The sequence below is a fragment of the Drosophila sulfurigaster genome, chromosome 2L (assembly GCF_023558435.1).
Source record: "Drosophila sulfurigaster albostrigata strain 15112-1811.04 chromosome 2L, ASM2355843v2, whole genome shotgun sequence".
Lineage (NCBI taxonomy): Eukaryota > Metazoa > Arthropoda > Insecta > Diptera > Drosophilidae > Drosophila > Drosophila sulfurigaster.
This window is the reverse complement of record NC_084881.1, coordinates 8006929-8030834: the sequence shown is the minus strand read 5'-3', so window position 1 is coordinate 8030834 and position 23906 is coordinate 8006929. Positions and strand designations below refer to the sequence as shown.

At 36.8% G+C, this 23906-nt stretch overlaps 1 protein-coding gene across 4 annotated transcripts in view; it reads right to left on the bottom strand.

Annotated features, from left to right (window-relative positions):
* Nucleotides 1-1167: 1167 nt before the first annotated feature.
* Nucleotides 1168-23906, bottom strand: part of LOC133850054 (uncharacterized) — a 36394-nt gene continuing 13655 nt past the window's right edge. For 3 of the 4 annotated variants that reach the window (XM_062286013.1, XM_062286015.1, XM_062286014.1), the window contains exons 3-8: nucleotides 8790-8998; nucleotides 6345-6480; nucleotides 4912-5045; nucleotides 2518-2640; nucleotides 2252-2450; nucleotides 1168-2123 (exon numbers count right to left, since the gene is read on the bottom strand). In XM_062286013.1, coding sequence (XP_062141997.1) covers nucleotides 1720-2123; nucleotides 2252-2450; nucleotides 2518-2640; nucleotides 4912-5045; nucleotides 6345-6480; nucleotides 8790-8998 — 1205 coding nt within the window. In that variant the 3' untranslated portion in view covers nucleotides 1168-1719. The remainder of the gene's footprint in view (nucleotides 2124-2251; nucleotides 2451-2517; nucleotides 2641-4911; nucleotides 5046-6344; nucleotides 6481-8789; nucleotides 8999-23906) is intronic. The other variant, XM_062286012.1, reaches the window with a different exon arrangement.

Sequence of the window (23906 nt, the reverse complement as noted above, 5' to 3'; positions counted from 1 at the left end):
CAACAATGAGGACGCACAACAAAAAAGCAAAGAGCAACACTCGCAAAACCAAAAAAAAAAAAACGAAAAAACAAAAAATTAAGAAAAACAAAACAATGTGCAAAGAAAAAAAATATAATTAAAAATAAACATTACGCAGCGACAGACAAAAAGAAAACGACGAAAAAAGAAACGTATAAATATAAAACAGTGACAGAGAAATGTAATAAAAGGTGAAAATTGCATTGCAGCCTCTGCGGGTGTCCTTGCTGAGGTCGAGGTCCTACTGCAAAAGCATTTTAGGCGCCTAATTGAGCGTTTTAGTTATGCTAATTGTAGGAGGCTCATCCCTCGACCTGTCTGTCCATCAAGCAAACTCAAATTGTTTTTGTTTGTTATTCACTTTCCCCGAATGCCCGGAAAAACTCAAGTTTATGGTTGTCATTTCTTATGAGCATTTTTAGTGTGAAGCAGGCAGGCAGGCAGCAGGCAACTCATGATCATTAAGAGGACGCCATTGGGGCGTGAGTTGTGAGCTCTTGGAATAATTAATTAAATAATTCTTTGAGGGCAGCACAAGCACAATTTTCCTGGTATATTTTAATTCGAACATCCAAATTGCCGGTACTGAGTATTGCTTGTCAAATCTAAAAGTTTGCTAAGGAAATCTAAAATGAAGGAATTGAATGCAGTAACATATAAACCTTAAATTTTTTTTCTTAACCTTTTTGGGTATAAATAAATGAAACAACTTGAATGTTTTTACTTCGCTCGTTTTATTTTTGATTATCTACCGTAAATACTTATATTATACAATTCTCGATTTCCCTTTTATATTATATACAAATACATATATACTTTCACATATATAGGCGTATTTAGACTTATCAATTAATTGCTTCACTTCGGTTTGCTTTCTGGGGGATGCTGGAATTACAATTAGATATAATACATATACGAGTATATGCATGTATGCTCATACATATATAACTTTATATGGTACATATAAATGTCAATATATAATAATTTAGACTGCGATATACATATATTTATGTATGTATAAATATATATTGTATGTATGTGTGTATATATACTTTAGAGAACCAAAGTGAAAAGCTTAGCACATTTCTTTTGTATTTCGAATGAATGATCAAAACTGCATTTGCGAACCGAGCTGAAATGGTTCACTTCGTAGTTAGTTAAGCTTGACGTGCAGGAATATTTTCTTTTTGTTTTTTTTTTTTGTTTTCTTTTGGCTCGGCAATGCAACGAAATTTGTTCTGTTCTGTTCTGGATTTTTGTATTTTGTATTTGGTTTTTGTTGTATTGGTAATCGAAACCTTTCGATATACTGCAGTTTTCGTTTAGAACCCATTTTCGCAGCCTGTTTTCATGTTTGACAAGAAAAATAAATGAAATTTTGCTGCATTCTTTGCTTGGTTAGTTGTTGTTATGCAATTGTTTTTGTATCTGTCAAATGCATTCGAAGTTACTTTGAGCTAGCTGAAACTTGTGTTTGTGTTTGTTAGTGTATGTGTGTGTGTGAGTGTTGGTGTAAATATTTTAGATACATTTTGCAGTTTGCAATTGCTGCTGCAGTTGCATTTGCAGTTGTTGCAGTTGCTAGTCGCCTAGGGCTGAACTTTCACATCTTCAACATGTTGCCTATTTTTCTTCGGCTGCTACTCGCTCCGCCTTACCCTCCCTGAAGTGTGGCACAAGAGTTGCGTGACAATTGAATCATGTTAATTGCCTGATACATCTGCTACATCCTTTGCTACTATCGCTGTTGCAGTTGCAGTTACTGAAGCTGCCGCTGTCGCTGTCGCTGCTGCAGCTGCTCACCCGCAGGCTTTGTCTCTGACAATGCTGTTGCTCCTTTTGTAGGGCTTCATCCCGCATCGGTAGCTGGCCGGGCTTTGTAATCGCCACCAGATGCGACACTAATTGCCTGGCCAGCGACCAACTGAGTACAGCTAGCAGTGTTGCCGTTGCTGTTGCCCCACTGAATGCCACAGATTGGATGCTGCTCACGCTGATGCTGCTGCTGCCGGAGCCAACACCTCGCCAGGCAGCACCTCCATCCTCTAAACCATCGACGCCATCGTCTTCTTCGCCTGAGGGTACAAAATGAAAGAGAAAGTCTAGCGAGAAATAGAAAAATGCAGGCCATGTACTCGTTTGTTGCTGTTGCTGTTGTTGTCTTTTGTCTCTGTTTCTACAGCGAGAACTTTGTGTAGTGTGTGAAAGCTAATTGGGCTGCCCAACTTACCCTGCAGCTGCGTCAGGTAACTGTTCTTCTTGCTATGGAATTGCTCGTCCTCATGCAGCGTATACTGGTCGTATACTTCATCGGCACTCACACGATTGCCATTGGCACCCCCACCATATTTGCCCGACAGATCCGCCTCCAAAATGGTCTTTTCCGTGGTCTTCCAGTACACATCATGCAGCTGTGCATTGCAACGTAACTGCATATGAAAGAATACTCATAAAACACAATTCCCAATCATTAGCACGAAATGCTTTTGATGTCACCTTTAATTTGCCATTCTCAAAGTGTTGATCGGTGACCACAAAATGTATGCCCACAATCGCAGTCTCCATTTCATTGCGAGTATCTCGTAGTATCTTGTGATGTCGCACATGCGAAGGATTTACCTGCGATAAAAGTAATTCAAATTGTATTTGAGGATAATTGTAATATTACCGTAAAATATATTTTTAATTATAAACTTTCATTACGTTTAACTCATATTATTTTTAATGCTTAAATATTCAAATACTTTTTTACTTTGAAAATTGTTCAATCATTCATTTAACTTTCAAAATGTATGCAAATTTGAATAGCTTAAACCAACTTGATGAATTTATTAGGCCATCAAACATCGATTACTAAAAATAGAATTCTTATAGAATAGTATTATTCTTATTAATAACACAATTAATACTTCACTTTAAAGCGACTGAATTCATTTCAGTTGTATTGTGTTTTTTTCAATTACTAAAGTTCCTTCAACAACTGAAAAACAACTAAAAGATCAGCTGTTCACGCTTTGTTCATTTTGGCATGAAGCTCCATAGTGGTTCCGTTGTGGATGCTAAATCACATAATAAACGCAGTCAGCTAAATAATTAGCTATCACACACATAGTCGAACATATTCACAGACACAAACACTGATGCGTGTTGTTGCAATTTCTCTCTCTCTCTCTCGCACACTCACTCTATGTATGGCAAACATTGTTCATTGATGGCGCATAATAGCGGAAACAACAAGAAAGCATGGAAAAAGCAGCAGCAAAACAAAGGAAATACACATATGTACATTTACACACACAAATGTAGACACAGACACAGACACATATTCACACAGATGCAGAGGTAAACCGCAATTCTGCGCTAGTAGCTGAAAAGGCGCTCAACTTGCAATTGCTTCGGTTTGGATTGAGTTGGCTGGAATTGCAATTGAGCTGCATCTGTCGATGTCGATGTCGATGCCGTTGCCTTGTCGATTGATTGAAAACGTCGAAAATATGCGCACACTTCTTGTGCACTTCACTCACAACAACTGACTGAGTTTGTTTCGCTCAGTTCATAGCTTGCAACACTTCAAGATGTGCTTAAACAAAAAAGCAACTAACTTTTTAACAAGTAACAATTAAAACAAAATTAAAACATATTTCGAGAATCTTACATTAAATAAAGTTAAGTAAACAGTTGTCGAAGAGTACAATTTTGTACTAAAAAAAATCAATTATATAATATGAACGATTTAATATTAAATCAGGAAATGCAAATTTACATTTTAATTTGTTTAATTTTGTTATCTAAATGTTAAGTACTTGCCGTTTATTTTTATTCAAGAATTTTAATAACAAAGTGAAAAACTCTACATTAAATGCACTACATGACATTCAATTGAAAAGATAATCGGGTGAGAATTAAATTCGCATATTAAATTAATTAATTAATTCTTACTAAATTTAAAATGCAATAACTTTAATTTAGTTATTGCCACTCTTTTAATATAATATATTACGTGTTCGACTCATCCAAAATTGAGCTTAAAAAGTATACCCAAAATTAAGTATACGCGATGTGCAACAAACATCTATATTATTACGCACAGATAGATTAAAGAAACATTAAGTTAAAAATATGAAATTAACTAATTGATAATTTAATATTCATGACTAAATAAGTCAAATTTAGTTGATGACCCTCTTTTTAAATTCAAAGTGTAACTTAAAGTACGTTCTTTATTGGTGCAAAATGATGTTCGACTAGTCAAGTTAAGTATACGCGATATGCAACAAACAGACACTTCATTATGCACAGACTGTGGACTTATCAACATATCCCAGCAAAAGATCGCGGCAAAACAGAAATGCAAACTCGCATGCAAATAAAGCGTTGCATACATTTCGGCGCAGAGCACAAATGGCAAATTAGTTAAGCAAACCAAAAACAAAAACGCAGAGAGTGTTAGACACTTTGCCGTGGATTTGCAGAGTCATGATTTTGCCTATAACCCTGCCCAAGAGACTGACGGGGGAGTTGCCCCCAAAAATGTTGAATGAAAACTGCGAAAATGTTTGCGCCACTGAGGAGAGGAGTTTTCCAATAGCATTTTCTCCAATAGCATATTCCCAGCATTTTCATGCCCAGTGCGTGCATAAAACTGCTCTAAATTATTACAGGCAAGGGCCTAATGCATTGGGCGTGGCAAAACAGACGCCTATCTAAGCGCAGTGTATGCGTGTGTTTTTGGCTTCTGTGGTAATTACATGGCTCATGCCACAACTCTCTCGAACACACACACACACAAACGCATAGAGAGATACACGGCCGCACACTCACGCATAAATTACGCACAGATGCCGCTTAAAAACAAGAAAATTGTGTTTGCATAATTTGCGTTGGACTCACCTCTTCATTATTCACATTCCATGTGAGATTCGCCGCCGGCCGTGAGTGTCGCGATGTGCAATTGCCCCGCAATATGTCGCCTACCCGATATCGTGGCCGGATTCCGGTTATGAATGGTGCATTGTGTGGCGTCTCTGTAAATGCAACAGAATTGGGAATGTGTGTGGGTGTGAGTAGGGGCTGGTTACAACTGGGGACTGTAGTGTAGACTCGTTGACTTCATTTGTATTCTTTTTTTTTTTGTGTATGTTGCAACATCATCAGCCTGGTGTATCTGGCCATCGATTGTCACTATAGTTATGATATACACTCCTGCCTGCGGCCTCACAGCGCCCCCAAGGCTGACATGTCTGGCAAAATGAAGGGTTCCATTTCGCTGTTGTTTTTCTGTCGACATTTTGACATTTTGCATAATGACAGGCAAACTTCTGATGTCTGTGGTTACACAGTCTATAATTGAAATGCATTTGTAAGCCCGCAATTTCATTTGCTCATAATGAGGATTACACATTGTGTTTGATGTCTCTACTTTTAAATTAACCGAATCCGAAACTCTCATATTGCAAGTTGTAATAGACTATTTTATACAAACAAAAACATGCACAACTATTTAGACTCTCAACATCCATAAAGTTGCATTAAGTCAAATAGAAATTCGAGAGCGACGACCAACTGTCTAATTCTATCCATGGTTGTCATATGGCGAAGGAGACACGCTTCACCAAGTTCAATTGAGCAGGCCAAAGAGCCATGACTCAGAGGTTAGAGACCAAGTGGCCAAGCAAACTGGCAGACAGCAAAAAGCTGACGCCAGACGTGGGTAAACTGGATGTATGTGTGGGTGAACGTAACTTGAAAATAAACTGTAAATTCGTATGTACGTCAGTCAATTGGATAAAATACAAACAAATTTGCTGGCCCCGGATAAAGATGAAGATATTTAAGCAGCCAAAAGAGAAGGAGACCGGAGAAAAAAACTTGTATGAAACGCTTGAGACAGTCAATAAACTTTTCACCATGTGTAAGACTGTGTAATTGTTTTCTTGTATGTGGCTAACTTCTTATATTCCTTTGAGAAGAAAGTTACGTCGAGTCCATTTGTATGTTTGAATGCTTTCTTAAACGAATGAAATACAAACAATTTAAATAGCTATAAAACTATATCTGTAGTTCCCCAATTAAATTAAAGAAATCTTTAACCCATCATTTAAAATCGCCAATTTCGATTCTCTGAAATTTCAAGTTGACAACGAATTCATTCAATTCAATATAAAAGTTCGATTGCATCTATTTACAACTCGTAGTTTATTTATGAAACTTAATAGTGAATTGTTTTTCCTTTCGCGATCCACAATTGGGTGCACCATGTTAAATATTTTCCTGTGGCCCAATTTCCATACGCGGTTGTCTTTTTGCCTGACATTTTTACTTACCAATAACCTCCAATTCGGCAGCTGCTATTAATGTATGAAATGAGGGCGCATCCGCAGATACTTCGCAACTGTATTTACCGGATGTTGGCATTGTTACCGCATCGAGCACCACTTGGCTTTCGTTCGAGGCTTGGCGCTGCGAAAGGAGAAAGACACAGACAGAGAAAAATGCAGCATGGGGAAGTGGCCGACATAAAAGCGAAATAAATTTGTTTAAAAATAAATATACACATTGTGTGGTGTCTGTGTGTTTGTCTGCTTGTTATGGCAAAAACTGAACAGCAAATATACATACATATATCTCGTGAATTGCCGACGGGTTCGTGTAGAGCTTCCTCAATAATTGAGCGTACAAAAAAAAAAAAAAAAAAACACAAAATTCTCCCTGAGTTTGACTGCAAAATCGTTGAAACTGGTCAACGTTATGCGAATCTCAATGAATTTTGTCCCTCTATTTTTTCCTGTTTGTTTTTATTTTCAACGTATTTCATAAGCCATAAGTTTATGGATCTGACTGCTGTTTGAATTTCATATTTATTCCTCAATGTGTGAGTGTGTGTGAGAGTTCAAAATCATCATTGAGTTAAATAATAAAATAGTCCGAGTGTCCTGTTTGTCAAATGGTTTTTTAATACATTTTTTGCTTTTGGCAACAATGAAAAACATGGCGTATGAGGAATATGCCGAGAGGTGTCGAACAATATTAATTTCTTTTATTTAAAATATTCAGCCATAAAAAAGTTAAGTCTTTTATGACAATATTGCAATCCCGGTGGTGGATTTTATTGTCTATCTTTTGGCATGTGAATCTACAAAGAATTGAACATTAATAAATATTTTAACCCAGCTGATGATGCTGTCAATATATTTTTTAATTACAAAGAACTCACCACAGCATACAACTAAAGTAAAGCAAATCTTTATTAAGCACTTAAAAATTATATAAAAAATGCTCATGTGGATTCGATAAAATATTCCCAGTTTACAGCACATAGTTTAAATGGTATGGCAATTCGAGCGTGATTCATAATATTTTTGTAAATATTGGCATTCTATTTCATTTGCAATTTGAAAACAAATATTTTCTATTTTCAGTTTTTCTATGAACTGCAAGATATTTTCCAATCCATTGTTGTTTTTGGCATTGTCGCATGAAATAGAAATGTAAATAAAAGTAAAAAATAAATAAAACGCCAATATATTTCTCTACATGCCTGAATAATTTTGAAAATTGTGAAACAAGTTAAAAATGCCAATATTTATTGAAAAAAAATATTGCCCAGCCGCCAATGCAGCAAGCCGAAGCGCATAACAAAAAACTAAATTCAATAGCTATGAAAAAAAGAATAAAAGAAAACGATGTGTGTTTTTTCCGGCTCGTAACTGCCATCAAGCGGAAGTTAAAAACCGTGTTTTGATTTGATTGTGCATTGAAATATTTTGTGTTTGCTGAACTATGCCCCTATTTCCACCTCCTTCTCCTACTCTACACAGTTAACTGAAGCATTTCGCTGGTTGCAGAGTTGCAAATGTTGCACATTGCTGAGTTCGTACTGCATCTATTTAAACTTATTTCGATTTTCTATGATCTATGCCAAATTCCACAAGAAGCGAAAAATCTGCATACAAATAAATTTAATTTCCCATTTCTACTTTTTTAACAATTTTTCAAATGTGAATATTGCGTCTCAAATTGTAATAATAAATAGACATTTGACATGACATATTTGAAATATTCATGTACTATTTTTATACTATTTATTTATTTAATTCTCCTTAGGGTTAGAGTTTAAACTATGCAAGCTAACTATTTGGAATAGCAATGACTCTTTGGCCTTAGCTATAAAATTTGATGACAGTGGAATGAGTATGCTGATTATATACCAAAAGTACCTGTTTTGGTATAATTCAGTATTTTTCGGTATATTTTAACAATAATACAACACCGCTTTTTATTAAAAATGGGTATCTCGGGTATCTCGCAGTAGCTTTATTAATTTTTAGTCCATCTACTTTCAGTATTTCAGTATTTTTTTGCTATATTAATTTGCTATATTTTAATAATAATACAGCAATGTTTTGTTAATTCTTAATTTATATACCGAAAACTATATTACAGATTTTTTTTAGTATATGCACTGTTTTTCTTTTATTGAAAATAGTTAGCGGATATCTCAAAGAATCATTCTTAATTATTAATTCAGTAATTTTTTGTATATTAATTTGACATGTTTTAATGATAATACAAAAATGCTTTGTTTGTATTGAAAACGGTTATCGCATGTCTTGCTTAATCCCTAATTCATATACCGTAAAGTGTATTTCAGTATTTTTTCAGTATATGAATTCGGTATATTTCAACAATAATACAACACTATTTTGCTTTTATTAAAAAAAGGAAAGTGGGTATCTTTGAGTATCTTTCTCTTTTGTTTTTTAACTTACCCGTACTTTCACGCCCGGAAAATGAAAGACTTTCATTGGTGGCGTTTCCTTTGGTGTGTATCTGTAGAATTCTCGCCTTCCCTTGTACCATTTAACCGAGTACAAACTGTCATCTTCGATGTCGTAGAAGCATTTCAATATCGCTTTTTCACCTCTTTTCACTGCATGAGGCACTCGCACTCGCACATCCCGCAGGGCGCTCGAGAGCTCTGAAATACATAATAAAAAAAAAAAACGAGATATAATAATTTTATATGAATTATTAATTATTTAAATCTATTTGCTGTCAGCAAACAAAATTGACCTAAGCAAACAAATCCTTTGGGCATTTCACCAATAAGCGCACCTTTCTGACAAAAACAAATGCGAGAGATACGCTTTCATTTCATTTTTATATTTTTTCTGATTTTAATTTACGATTTTCACTTTATTATCAATTTTGATTTTTTTTACGGCCTTGCGAATTATTTATGATAGGCATTTTATGTTATATTTTTGTGCGATATTAAATAAATCCCAACAGGACTTTATTGACTCGACAATTCCCAAAGCACGTTTAGCTTTTGCTGCTGCCAACTTTATGCCCTTTTTTTTTAAATTGTGTGTTGATGAGGTTAGGGAATTGGCCGAAAACACAGAAAAAATGCCAGTAAAAAAGTGCCGACACATACATAATTATATATAAGAAGGATTTATTAATTTATTAGCCTTCTTTATCGTGTGGAATAAAAATAATTCATTCACATAAAAAATCCTTTTTTTTAACGTATTGAACTGAGCATTGACAACAAACTTCTAAGTATATTTATAGAATAAATAATCATTGTATTATTTATTTATAATATGTTTATATAAGCCGATTGTCCATCACGGACATTTATACGCTTGTCGGCACTTGTTTATTGTCAGTGCACTTTTAGGCCATCAATTTAACAGCCTGTCGTTGTGCATTATAAATCAGCATACAACAAGGAATCCTTCTTCCCCTTTCGCCTCAGCAATACCTGCCATTTTTATTGCCTGTGCGTAATAAAATATACAACAAATAATAATTTCTGATTTGCGTCTGATAAAGTGTGATGGGATTAAAAATAATACACGCCTCTGGTGAGTGTCATAAAAAGTGTTCATATACATATAAATGATTGTCAGCGCTGCATTCGCATAACGCACATAATTTAATTCGAAACAACAATAAAATTATTGCACGAGTTCCACAACAGTTTACCAATATGTTTATCCAACATTTAAATTATTTATTTAAAATGAAGATATTCTTTTATTTTCTACTCACTAATAAATGAGCTACATTAAGTACTCGAATCCAAATTAATTAATTTGCTTTGTTTCTGCCAGAAATCTTGAGAGAAGGAGTTTAACAACAAGTTTATAAGTTTATCCTTGTCATAACTCGTTCCATTAAACAACACTTATCGCTTTCTTGTTGCTTCCCATTGCTATCGTGCCACACTGCATCGTCAAGGCTGTAAAAATGCGGCAGCAAATGAATGTCCAAACAAGCAACGCCCGCATCATAGACGCCAGTCAAAAGGACTGGTGGGTGTAACCCTTGTAAATCCCATCAAATAACTGTAATTGCAAAGTTTTTGCTGCTAGACACAAACTCACGCCTACAACAACTGCAACTGCAACAGCAAGGCAAAAAAAACACATGGCAAAGCAGAAGGAGCAGCAGCAACAGCTAGGACAATATACATGCAACCCGTTCATTTGTCTACGAGTACAACTCCCTATTGCCAGGACCTGGCTACCATGAAGGCGGCTCTTGGAGGCATGATTCTCGTAGTTGTGGCGCTGGCAACGTGTGCAATAAATATGAATAACGAGCGCAACGTGAGTGGCACACAAAGTACAGTGGGGCCTACACACACACACACACACACACACACACTCGCACTCACACACCTGTAAATGAATCTGTGCCTAGGGCAGGCTGCAAAATGGCAGCTTCCAGTCGAAGCTAACAGTGCCTCCCTTAGTTGACGTCCTTGGCGCACACGACACACGGCTGCAAATATTTACCTCGTATAGCGATTGAGGGGCTGAGCATAGCTTTGGGTCCCTGTGACTTCTTTTGTTTAATCCTTGTTTATGCAACATGCATGACATATTTTAAGCAACAGCCAAAGCGACAAGCTGCCGCCCATGCGTTACACAAATGTCCAGCGCTAAGACTCTGATTAACATTCTGAATCTGTGCTTATCGATTGGATGCACAGACTAACAGATTGACCAGAAATTTATGATCGAGTCTTTGTACTAAACTGCGCACATAATTAGGATCTCAAGTGCCGCAGTCACATTTGTAACATCGATGTGAAAGAAATTTACAACAGTAACAAATTTTAAATAAGAATTAACCTTGCAATCAAAAATGGAATTGATTTCAAGTGCAACTCCAACAGTAATTATTATTAGTTTGAGTACAGTCTAGTTGTCTGTCTAGCTGCAAATTAAGCAAACATTACATAATCCCAATAAACTTTTACGCAATTCCAATGCTGGCCAATTTGATCTGCAAACTACGGCAAGAAGCTTTTCAACTATTGGATGTTGAAAACATGACACATTTCCTAATGATTTCTAAAGTCAGTTAATTGAAAGTTTAAATACCAGAAATAAACAAACAACTCAACCTCAAAGAAAACTTGCTACAGTCAGGCCCAAGACGCTCCATTTCTCATCCTCTGACCCTAACTCTGTCCTTGTTTTGGGCCTGCCCCAGGCGGCCACCAAAATTTCGTTTCACATGAACTCTTTGGAAGCAACATTTGCCTCACTGACCACACAGTTTACACGAAGCGCATAAAAAAAGAAATAGAAAATATAAAAAAGCTAAAATAAAAAAAAATACAGGGGGGAAACTATAAGTTTTCGAGGCGGAGCTCTTTTCCAAAAGTTTTCGTTGGACAAGTTTATGAACTTGGCTTAGAATGTTGCGCAACATCAAGTTTCACTTGGGCAACAGTTGCTGCCAGAACATGGCATTTAAATTTTCTATTAGCTGGCAGCTTCTCAACTAGAGCTGCACCAGAGCAGGTGCGATTCAAGAAACTGTTGCTGTAGCATGCCACAGGGAAAGTGTGACGCTGTGAATATTGGGTCTTTGGATGTTGTCTGGGATGATATTTTTGCTTATCGGCGGCTGCCATTTCACAGCTTCTCGACTCCAAGGGTGGGTCCAAGCCCAACTGGCGCCAAATACATCATAATTTGTCGTGACATTGCCGCCATTAAAAATGTAAAATGTAACTGCGGGATTTCGTACACCATTAGTGTCAACTGGCAGGCAACCGCATTCTTTCTGCAGTCATTATTCAATCGACGATCGACCATCCCTGGCATCACTAGAGTTGAAAGGGTATCCTGAGTAGTGAAATCATAGTTAGATCTATTTTATTTGTTTGTAATTGCAAAAGCAAACTTTAGAGTTTCATGACAAACATGAGATTAAAATGTTTAATTCATTAAAAATAGAGTTCAAAATATACTAAATATAAAAAAGACACTTTATAAATAAAATTTTAAACTAATGAAGTAACATTGAAAACTTGAAATTTCCTCTAAAAAACTAAATGGATTTTTTTTTTTAAATATATAAATATTATAAAGGTGTATTCGTAAAATATTATATATTAAAATTACTTATTTATTCAATTCATACACATCACACACAATTCACTAGTTGTTTCTCAACAACATTATTTATTTTTTTGCACAATTTTATAAAGATTAAATGGAAGTTTGCAATTTGAAAAACCATGAAACTATTTTACATTACTTTTCATTATTTTTGTTCTAATTATTTGATTAATATGTTGAAATATGAGTCATATCATGAAACTATAAACAGTTTCATGTATCATCTCTATTCACCCCAAAAACAGAGCTGGCGCTGACTCACTGACTGCACATTCACCCTTCCCTGGTGACTTGTTATTCTGGCAGACTTGACGCCGTCTCGTCGGGGATGCTGCTGTGGAAGAGCGAGGGCGTGGGCGAGGACGAAGAGAAAGAGAAAGAGTGAATGTGACTGAAAAATTGTTGACAATTTTTGCTTAATGCATTTGGATGTCAGTTTTTTCGGTGACTCCTAAAGCGACTGTGACTACACGACTGCGACTGCGACTACGACCACGAGTGCCATGCTCGATTCATTCGCTTCTCCGGCAGTTTGTTTGTGCCTCACAAACACATGCAATGCCGCACATTCACATCCGAAGTATATTCGCACAGCGAGTGTCATATGTATGCGCACTTTTCATTCATTTCATGCATTTTTAGCACTGCCAACTGGATATGGCGACCAAGTTGATGAGTCTTTCTCCCCTTTAGGGGTTGCCTTTGCCGCCTCGTTGGAGCTATTCAAAGCGGCAGCCTCCGTAACACTAGATGCTGCCACTGCTTCAGCTTTAGCTTCAACTGAAGTTGAAGATGGAGTCGGAGTCGGAGTCGGAGTTGCAACGGCGGCAGGACATTGATGTCCTGACTCATTGCTTTGTATGGATTATGAAATTTAAGCACAAAAACCTCCTCATGCCTTTTGTCTGACTCTTAAAGAGAGTGCAGCTCGTCTAATTGTGCTCCCACTGCTTTTGTCTGTAGCTACAGCTACTGCAGTGACTGACTGTGACTATGTCTCTGCTTTGTTCCCTGGTGTTTGCCATTTAATGGCACATTTTCCGGTTTCCCTCAACGGCAGTCATAGAGTCGCATTGTCAGATGCTTGTTGGTTTTTCATTAAATTTAATGCATTTTCTTTTAATTGCGGACAGATTTCAGACATCTGCTGTGCTTTATTCTAGGAGAATAGATCTTTAAGGGATATTTTGTGGAGTCGTTTGCCGAATGTCTCTTTTGACTATTTGATATTTTGTGTGGCAGATACTTTGCACATTTAACAATTCATTAGCACATTCTCCCCCATTGCTTGTCGATGGCTCTGCAGTGAGTCTCGTTTCCACGCTCATTTACACGGAATATATACATATAGAGTAGTACTATATATCTGCAAAATGCTCAGGGGGCAACCTTGGCCATTTATTTAAAACTAAATAAGACAAGCATCGCTAAATCGCCAACTAAGCTCATAAAACCCCACGAACAAGTGCCAGCAAGTGTAAAGCAATGTTGGAAATGTTAAGGCAAAGTGAAAAAGTAAAAAAGCTAAGGGAAAACTAAAAATGCACGAAAAAAAAGAACCAACTCAAATAGTGCCAGGGTGAAATGCTATGAAAAAGTGCAAGGGATCAAACAACTGAAAGCAAGAGACACTCAGCATGACCAAAAAACCAAAAAGAAAGAATGGAAGGTAAAAGGAGTTCGAGCAAGGGAAAGCTGTAAAAAGTGAACATCGTTTCGTGTTGCATTTCCCACCCCACCCACCGATTTACCTTACCCCGCCTTCTCTACCGTGTGAACCATTTCTAATCTAACACTGAAAATTGCGCAAGAATTTGTTGCAATGAGCTTTTTATTATCCATTTTCAACCCACATGCTCTCACACCTACACACACACACAAACACACACACACACAGGTTCACTTGCACACACGGCACCAGCATAGACGCCTTTGTGTATGCAATGCTTTTTGGATTTTACACTCTTTTGCATTCCTTTCGGCGAAAATTGCACAGGCAGCAGCGTGTTTTCGGCTGGCAATCCGTGTGCACAGGTGAAAATTTATACCCTTCACCTCCAATGCATTGTTGGACTGTTAGCGCACGCCCAACTTTACTGGCCCCCCGTTTACCCTTCCTCCACAACCACTTGCTAGATGTCCTACGTTCAAATTATTTGCGGATTTGTTAAATTTGTGCAGTTCCTTTCTCTTCCTTTTTTTAGTTATAATATTACACAATTTGCCACAACGCTGCACGGCGGCTTTCCGAGCTAAGCGCTCGCATAGGATTTCGACTTGATGTTTTGCCTAGGGGAGACATTTTTCTAATTCCATTGTTGAAATTTTAGTATTTAAATTAATTTTCAAAATATATCAGACTAAAAGATCATTTACACAATTTTAAAATTGCTTCATTTATTATCTGTTAAGATTTACAGACTACACAACTAAGTTATTATTACATAAGTTATTATTCCATAATACAAAACACTTAAAATAAGAAAGCATCGATAAAAGAAAGATGAAATTAGAGAATCGATAATAATGCGGCACTTGTGTATGATCGATGCTAGAAGTAACTTTGAGAAATAGGAGTGGGAAATGAAATATAAAAAGAAGAAATTAATGAGAATATCACACTTACTCAAAACAGTATCAAACAAAATCGATTCTTCTTCTAAAATGTTAGTATAGATAACAATTCAATATGTGGGTTAAAATCTTACAACGCTTCGGATTCAGTGCATTTATCCCAGATTCGTTGTTTTTAGCATTCCAACAAAATTCAACACGAACTTGTTGTTTTTTAGTTTATATATCAATATGAAATATGAAGTTCTTTCTGAATTTCTTTAAATGTATTTAATGATATTTATTATAATTATAAAACAGTTTTAAAAATACTTTTGAATTGGGTAAGAATTGTTTCTATTTTTACTTTTATTAGAGCAAGTTCGGCCTAATTAAACTAATGTATAACTTGAAGCCAATTCTTACGACTACATGTCAAGTACTTGGCCAAAGAATTTGGTGTATGTCCTGTAAAGACAAGCCACAAATGGCAACAATAACAACAAGACGTCCTACAGAAGTTAAATTTATAGGCATTGAGCCAGGAATTGCAACTTCCGGCAGTGACAACACATGCCCAATACACTCAGGCAAACATACACACACACACACACACTTGTACAGAGAAACTGATAGAGAGACACGCATACAAAGATACAGCTGAAGGCATTTGCAGACATGGCAAAGTTACAGTTACATTCTCCGGCAACTTCATTTGAGAACGCAGCGGAACTTTAGAGAAGTTCTCGAGCAAACCGACGACGACAAGATAAAATATAAATAGCTTAAATTGTTGGTGAAGAGGGGTGGAGAAGAAGGGAGAGAATGGTGCGGAAGTGCCACTGATAGCCGTCACATGCTGAAGATTTACTTATTAATGCCAAGCCTGAATGGCATCCTGCCAAAAGGACAAACAGACATTGAGTCTGAGAGGCAGTCAGACAGAGAGACAGGCACACGCACACACATACACATACACATACACACCCACACCCACACATGCACACATACACAATTACCACCCGCTGTGAGAGTTTGTTTTGTTTTGAAGTTTCTTTGGTTTGCTGGGGCGGATTTAGGGTCTCTTGGCTGTCTTCTTCTGGGTTCCCCATTGACTTTCGACACCCTTCTGTGTTTTCCGACATAACTTGTGCCCGGGACCTGCCCTGGGACAGTCTGTTGCTTCTTGCTTTTAGTGACTGTTACAGTTTTATACGATTTATGTCATGGTAAATTAAAAATTACGCGTCCTGCCTTCTCCCTTAATGGTATGCCAGGGGTTACTCTTGTCTCGTCTTGGTTGTTGCTCAGAGTCGGGGCAAAATAATGCACGAAATTGGGTAATGGAAACACAATAGGGGAGGCAAGTACTGCCAATCTTTGTCTTTCTAATAGTTTTTATCTCCATAAATTCATGTTTGTTATGAAATATGGAACGTTTCTCGTAAATTCACCTTGAAATTACTTCAACTTTTATTTTTAAACTCACATTAGATGCCGAGTATTCAATTTAAAATAAAGTTTTGGAAATTCTTTATGATTTAATAATTAGAATCTCATTAATCAACTAAATTATCATACTAAGAAAGAATGAATTTTGAAAGAAATTCTGAATAACAATAGAAAACAGTTGGTTAATATCTGGAAAATCTTGGTTGCTAATTTGCTACAATACTGCTGATTACTCAACAATAAAATATAGCCGAGTGCATGTCGAGCATTAATATATTAAATAAAACCAGTTCACCTCCAAATTCAATTTAATCAATTGATGAATAATTTAGGCAATGTTATTTTACCTTTAACCTGTGTCATCGCGTGTTAGAACCACATTTCTAGAAGCCTTCTTTATGTAATTTGCTGGCAATCAAAACGCATAGATAATCAATTGATTCAAACCATATCGGTGCTTAATTTTAACAATCTTTAAACATATCTACTACAATCATTTTACAAATAACGAAATAATTGGTAATATTTATGTTTCTCCTGCATTAAAATATTTAAAATTTTCATCTGTTAATAATGCGATTTTTCAGTAAACAACTAATTGATTTTATTAACAGCTCATTAGCTATTGTCAACTCTGTAAAACAACTTGGACTATTCCAGAACTATTCAAGTGATTAAAATATGAATAAATTGAACATTTAAACCATTTGTATTTATTTAGGACAAATTGCAATCCTATTGAGGAAAAACATATTTTTTCCATGGCATTTTTTGGCCTAATAATAAGCACATCAAAGATTTCCCATTATTACTGAAAAATGAAAATAAACAAAAAAACAACAACAAATATGAGATACTAAATGCATTTTGCGTCAAACGAAAAGTATCATGAAATATTAAAATAGTACAGAAAAAGGAAACCTCAAAAAACAAAACCAAAAACAAAACGAATTTTCAGGCAAAAACAAAAAAAAAAAAGAAAATGTTCAGAGATTCATAGGGATAAGCATGCTCTCCGATGTTCCGCACAAAATATTACACAAGTACACAAAGGACTTCCTCTCGGTATCCGTGTGTGTGCGTGTGTATGTGAGTGTTGGTGTGAGTGTGTATGCTTGTGCATGTGAGCGAGCTAAAAACAACCATATGAGCTGCTTATCAGTTTACTGTGCTTGCTTTATTGTTTTAATAAAATTACTTTTCTCATATAAAACGGACAGCGGGACATGGGGATCATGAATCATGGGATAGGGAAGCTATGTGGATTGGAGCGGAGTGGAGTGGAGTGGTGCTGCACACAGGGATAACTTTTATGGCTGGTGCTCCAAGGGCTTACATAATTCTTGGCAAATAAGTTGCATAATACAAACGTTCTAGTCGAAATAGAATTTAGCTTTTACAAATTCAAGAATAATACATGAATAAGCATGCTTTTTGGCTTTAATACCCTGTGAAAGTATTGAATGTTCACAAGAGGATTTAAGTATTTCAAACTTAATTTAAGTATTTTCATAACCAATTGATTCATTAATCAACATTTTTTCTTTTAATAATAAAGATTAAGAAACGGCATGTATTGTCTTTCAATTATTTTTTAAATTAAATGAATTTCACATAAAGCATTTTAAATGATAGTATTTTAAAATACTATCACTTAATTAAAGCTAAGATACTGCATCTCTTGTATATCATATTTATATCCAAGTAATGTTACTTCCTGCACACGCCAATAATTTCTTTCCTCCTCTCTATCGCTATTCAATGTAATATTTGTGTGTCTTTAACCAACTCATGACCTCGCCTCCTCCGTTCCAACGCTCGCGTAATGCGCTAAGACCAACGTGTATTATATGTAGGGCACGGAATTTTGTGTTATAGCCTCGCATGCTCACGATATTACAACTTAGAGCAACATCGTCACGGGAAGCCCAAATGTTCCTAATGCAATTTTCACCTGACCACAAGCTCCCTACACTTCCTTCCACTCCCCTCACCAGGCCAGCAGACCCTTCAGTTTCCAAACAGTTCTGTGCTTGACGTAATTACTAAATACTTTTGGCGCTTACGCTGTCCAGAGTCGCTCCTCGAATGATTCCAGCTCAGCTATTTCTTTTGTCTTTACGTGTGTTTCATTCTCTCTCGATTCTCTCTCCTCTCTCGCTCTCTTTGTGCTGTTACTTATTTTCTTATCGTCTCGGATTTGTGGCCGCAAATGTTCGTGTGCTTTTGTTGGAATTTGGCTCGACTAGGTTTTATTTTCCTTATTTGTCTGCCTCGCTTCGGTTTCACTTTTTTTTGCCTTTGTTCTCCTTTTCCCCCGCTTATTCGCTCTCTTGTGTTTTTTCTCACCATCTCTCTTTCCTTCTTTTTTGCCACAGGTCTATTTTGGTTGGCATTCCTAAAGTACAAGCGTGTGCCATGTTTATTTTTAATTAATTTTCCTTAAGCAGTCTAAGCCCCGCAGCCAAGACAGCCAGAAAAGGACCTTCGGGCTACTACGACAACAAAAAACAACAACAAACACATCTGGAATTTGTGCATTTTCCTTTTTTTTCTGCTGTTTTTTTTTTTGGCGGTTTTCCTTTTGCTTGTTTTGTTTTGCTGGCTACTGTTAATTTTTGCAATTTTCTACTTAATTTCCTCCCAGCTTGTTTAGCTCGGCTGCCCAATTTGGTTGGTTTCTACTTTTGAGGTCGACACCATAAATGTTAATGGCGGTAATTGTGTGAGAGAACAAAAGCTGAGCTCGGATTGTGATTGTCTGCTTGGTTAGATAAACGAGAACTAAGCAAAATGCAATTGTTAAAAGGCAACTTTATAAAGTCCAGACAGTGTCGAGAGATAGTGTTGTCATCACTAAAATTGGAGTAGGAGAATATACTTTTTTTATTTGTCCTTTAGAATGTGAAAACCTCATTTCAAAATGAATTCCTCAATTTTGTTGTGTGGATTAATTAAAGATCCTACATCAAAAAAAGCTTAAGTATGCTAAGAATTGGTTAATTCCTAAAATGCAAAACTATTTCAAACTTGAATTCATAAGCTGTAATTTGGCTATTAAGCCCCAATTTCTTAATTGCAAAACACAAAATGCTTGAGCTTCAAGTATTTGTAAAAGTCCCCCAAGTCTTTAAGCCAGATTAATAAATTAGTTAAAGTAATTGAAAGTTTGTGTTGGTTCTTTGGGGAAATCCTTTTCCAGACTCTGGCAGTCTTGACAATCGAGTAAATAGAGAATAGGAAAATTAGTTTTGTTTGCTCGATTGTCGTCTGGCTCTTTGCCTCTTGTGACTCGCATTATTATAAGTATGAACCTAAGCATAAATCTGCAAACATGACTTTCATTCATCTCCATCTTGAGTCGCTTGCATTGTCAACAAATTCACATTGGGGAATTTCAGTTAATATTATTATAGAGTTCGCATTGAGAGACATGCGAGCAGATCAAAGACATCATTTATTACACAAACTACGAATAAAGGACAGAGAATGGTCAGAGGATAAAAAGAACGTCGCGCTCAGGTGTCACTCGGGACGCGTCAAGCGACCAATTAGCTTAATTCTATCAGCCAATAAAGCCCAGTTAATTAAGTGACTCCTACCTGACTGTCAACCTCTGCTACCTATATCAATTTCCAAAAACCAAATTAATCATTTATACGCTCATTATACTTTAAACGCTGCTAATTTCAACTTAATTTGTCCTGCTCTTCCGCGTTGTTCTGTTCTGTGCCGTTCTGTTCTGCTATGCTCTGCCCATCACATTCTATTTTGCTTGGCCTCAAGATGGGCGTGAAAAATGTCCTTGCCTGTCGTCTAGTCCACGGCAAAGCAAAGCAAAGCACAGCACAGCACAGCGGAGAGAAACCCCAAGCTGGTCGGAATGGTGAAGGTGTCCGCTTTTTTGCGGCTTGTCTTTCGCTTGGCTCCTGTCAAGGATGCCAGACAGGCGCGCTTTGGACATTTAAACTGGCTTCAATTGCGCTTGAAATTTGCACCATTAGCGGCACGCAGCTAACCGAAATGGGAGCCAGCTAAGCAAGGAGGAAAGGAAAAGGCAAAGCGAAAGGACTAAGCTAGAACTCGAGACGACAAGCGACTAAGCAGATAAGGCTCCACAAGTACTCAACAGTTTAACAATTATTATATTCGTTGCGTTAGTAGCATTAATTTTATACACAATAAATTTGAATTGAGATTCTTATCAAGAATAGATGAAAGCACAATTAAATCAGAAAATGTGAATTATCGAATAATTATTGCTTGAAGTGGAAAAGTTTGGCTAAAAAACCGCCAGCAGTGATTAATTAATATTTGCCAAAAGCAAGTCGATTAATTTAAAACATGTGTTCAGCTTTGTTCATAATATGCTTTAAGCCTGCATTAACAACAATTACTCAGCTTTAGTAAAATATAACACTGAACCAATGACAGCTGTCTGTGAACATCGCGTCCAACCAAACGTCGCCATCAATCAACGCACAACATGAGCATTAATTGAAGGCATACAAACTGATGTAACAATCCACTTCAGGCCTCAATAGGCCACAACTCAGATCCCAGATCCCAGATCCGACAACTCAACTCAACTCGACTCAACTCAACTCAACGGCTGCAAATCCACGTGAAGCACTCAGCGAAATCAGTTTAAATGGAATTAATATGCCAGAGTTGTGCTCTCGTGTTTCGACCCTTTGCACAAAAAAGTTGGCCGCAAAAAAATGTGCTGCATAATTTTTGGCGTAAATTCAATTTAGACTTTTTCAACAAGTGATAAAATAAAATGTCGTCGAGTTGCAAACGCGTGTGCGCATATTAATTTCTGTGTCTCCCGTTTCCATACCCCGCGCCCCCTTTTCATGTTTGGTTGATGGATAAATAAAATTGAAGTGGGGAAAAGTGCAGTGAGCATGAAATATTGAAAAAGGGAAGCACAGCTATTGCTATTGCCATTCGCAATCCCATTCCCATTCCCCAATCTCGTGCCCATTGAAAAGGGCTAATATTAACCGGAAATCGTATCGCGCTCACTTCCGGCGAAGAGCTGGCAGACAGGCAGGTCGAGGTTGAGGCGGAAATGCGTCTTGTTGGCAGTTATTTCAGTTTTATTGGCAAACCAGCGACAGTTGACAGTCGGCCATAGAAAGCTAGTGCTTACGCATAAATAATAAATATGGCATGTAGTAAATGTAAATGCGCACTGAAACTTCCATAAATTCAAAGGCCCAGCTGTGTGAATTGCCCCCTCAGCCTGGCAGCCTGGCAGCCTGGCATCCTCGCATCCTGGATAGCCCTTTCACGTCCTGGCCTGACATTTAACACTTTGGCAAACAGGCAGTGACGCCATTCCATGAGGCCATTCAAATGCACTTGAAATTCTTGAAGCAACAGCTGCGACCTGCTAAACGAGTTGCCTCTAATGTATGTGTCAGCGCATCTGTGTGTGTATGGCTGTGTTAGGGTGTGTGTGTGTGTGTGTATGTTAACTTGTTGGCAGCAGCCGCGTGAAAAGCGCCAAAGCCAAATTAAATAAGATTTGTTTGGCTGCCATTCAAGATGCGACTGTGTGGGTGAACAGGTCAGGCTCCAACTTTTGCTGATGCCAAACCAACGGGACTTTACGCCTCGCATTTTAATGAGCCAAATGCTCTGGAGCAGCGCCTCAGGCGGGGGCGTGGATAAGGGCGGGGCTTACGTTTGTTTGCCAACAAACATGCCTCAAGTTCAACAGCGACAACAACAACAGAAACAGAAAAAGAAACAACAACACCCAAGTCGAGCACGAGGGGCGCGAAAAGTTTTTATCATGACGTCTTGGCCTTAATTTCGTTCTCAAGCACTTGCCACATTGTCGCCTTAAACACCATTCGAATTGATGTTGCTGTTGCTGTTGTTATTGTTGTTGTTGTTGCTGTCGACGTTGTTGACCACGTTTTCCACGTTGCTAGAAAAATGTGTTTAGAATGCGGAAAAGTTGTCGAAAATTGAGTTTTGTGTGCACTTCTGTCTATACAATGAATTGTGCGTTTGACTTTCCTTGTGCTTTCAACTGGCCTTCAATGGGCATTGTGATGGTCGCTCTTAAAGATCCCAATCTGTCAATTACTAAAGCCTAACAAGTCAACAAATGCACAACAGTAGTATAAATAAACAACCGATAGCAATAAGTGTTTGCTAATCGATGTCAAAAGCCAATGGACTTTTAATCGATTAATCTCATGTTGATTAAGTGAATAATTACTGATGGATGAAGAGATTATTTTATTATTATATTAGTTTACATTAATATTAGTGTTTTACTTCCTTCAATACCTTAAACAATTAATTTTGATTAGAGAACCTAGACTTAGCTCGTATTTGATCTATGCAGCAGTCCCAACACACAATGGACGTTGCTTTTACCTGCACAGCCAATCAATGGCGAAGCCAATGCCAAACCCCAAAAGTCTCTGTCTGACCCATTACTGTCTTTCGATACGAACGTGTTTATTGGTAACTTTGGCCCATTCTCTCCATTCTCCATTCTCCATTTTGAGGTCACACCACGAAAGAGAAATGTGAAATGTGTCTGCAGTATTTCTCCCTGGCACAAAAACTTTATTTTGCAGAAGGGGACGTCAAAGTTTTATTTAGTTGCACCAGCAAGAAAAGAATTTATTACTTGATTAATATAGAGAAATTTTCAAATTGAAGATTTCGAAACAAAGTTTAAGTGAAAATTACCAACAACTTTAACCATTTCCCATCTGTATCTGATAAATGCTAAAAACGATATTGCGCTCCTCTTGCATTTATTTTTCCGGGATTAATGTTTATTCGTTTCCATCTGAAGTCTTTCATAAATAAGAAAAAAATATAAATACTTCAATTATGTTCGCTTGCTGCGAAATCTACAAATATCAGCAAGCCATATGTGATAATTCTGATGATATCACAGAACAGATTTTTTGAATTTGCAATGCATTTAATACCAGAAATAACAACGCTTAAAAAGTGCTGTGATTAAAAACTGCAACATTCAAAATATCATTTAATAAATCTTTAATTAACAATCAAGTCCGTTGATTCACTAATTAATCAAACGAAATGCTTACTAAGGGAGAAAGCTACTGTCGAATATGATTGACTGTGAAATACCCGCTACCGTTTTTGAATAAAATCACACCAGTGCGGTATTCTGAAAATATCCTAAAAAAAATAATACCGGAAAATACTAAAAATATGCCTAAGTCTATATTTAATATATTCAAATTCACATTATGTATTATTATTTTTAATTTTAATAGTTTCCAGTGAAATAAATCACACATTAAGATGCTTTTAAAACATAAACCATTTAAATAAAATAATATAAATCAATGTTGAATCACATTTAACTTTTATGGTGATTAAATACAAGAATTAAATACTATAAATTATATGTACAAAGTGTCTTGATTAATTCCTTTT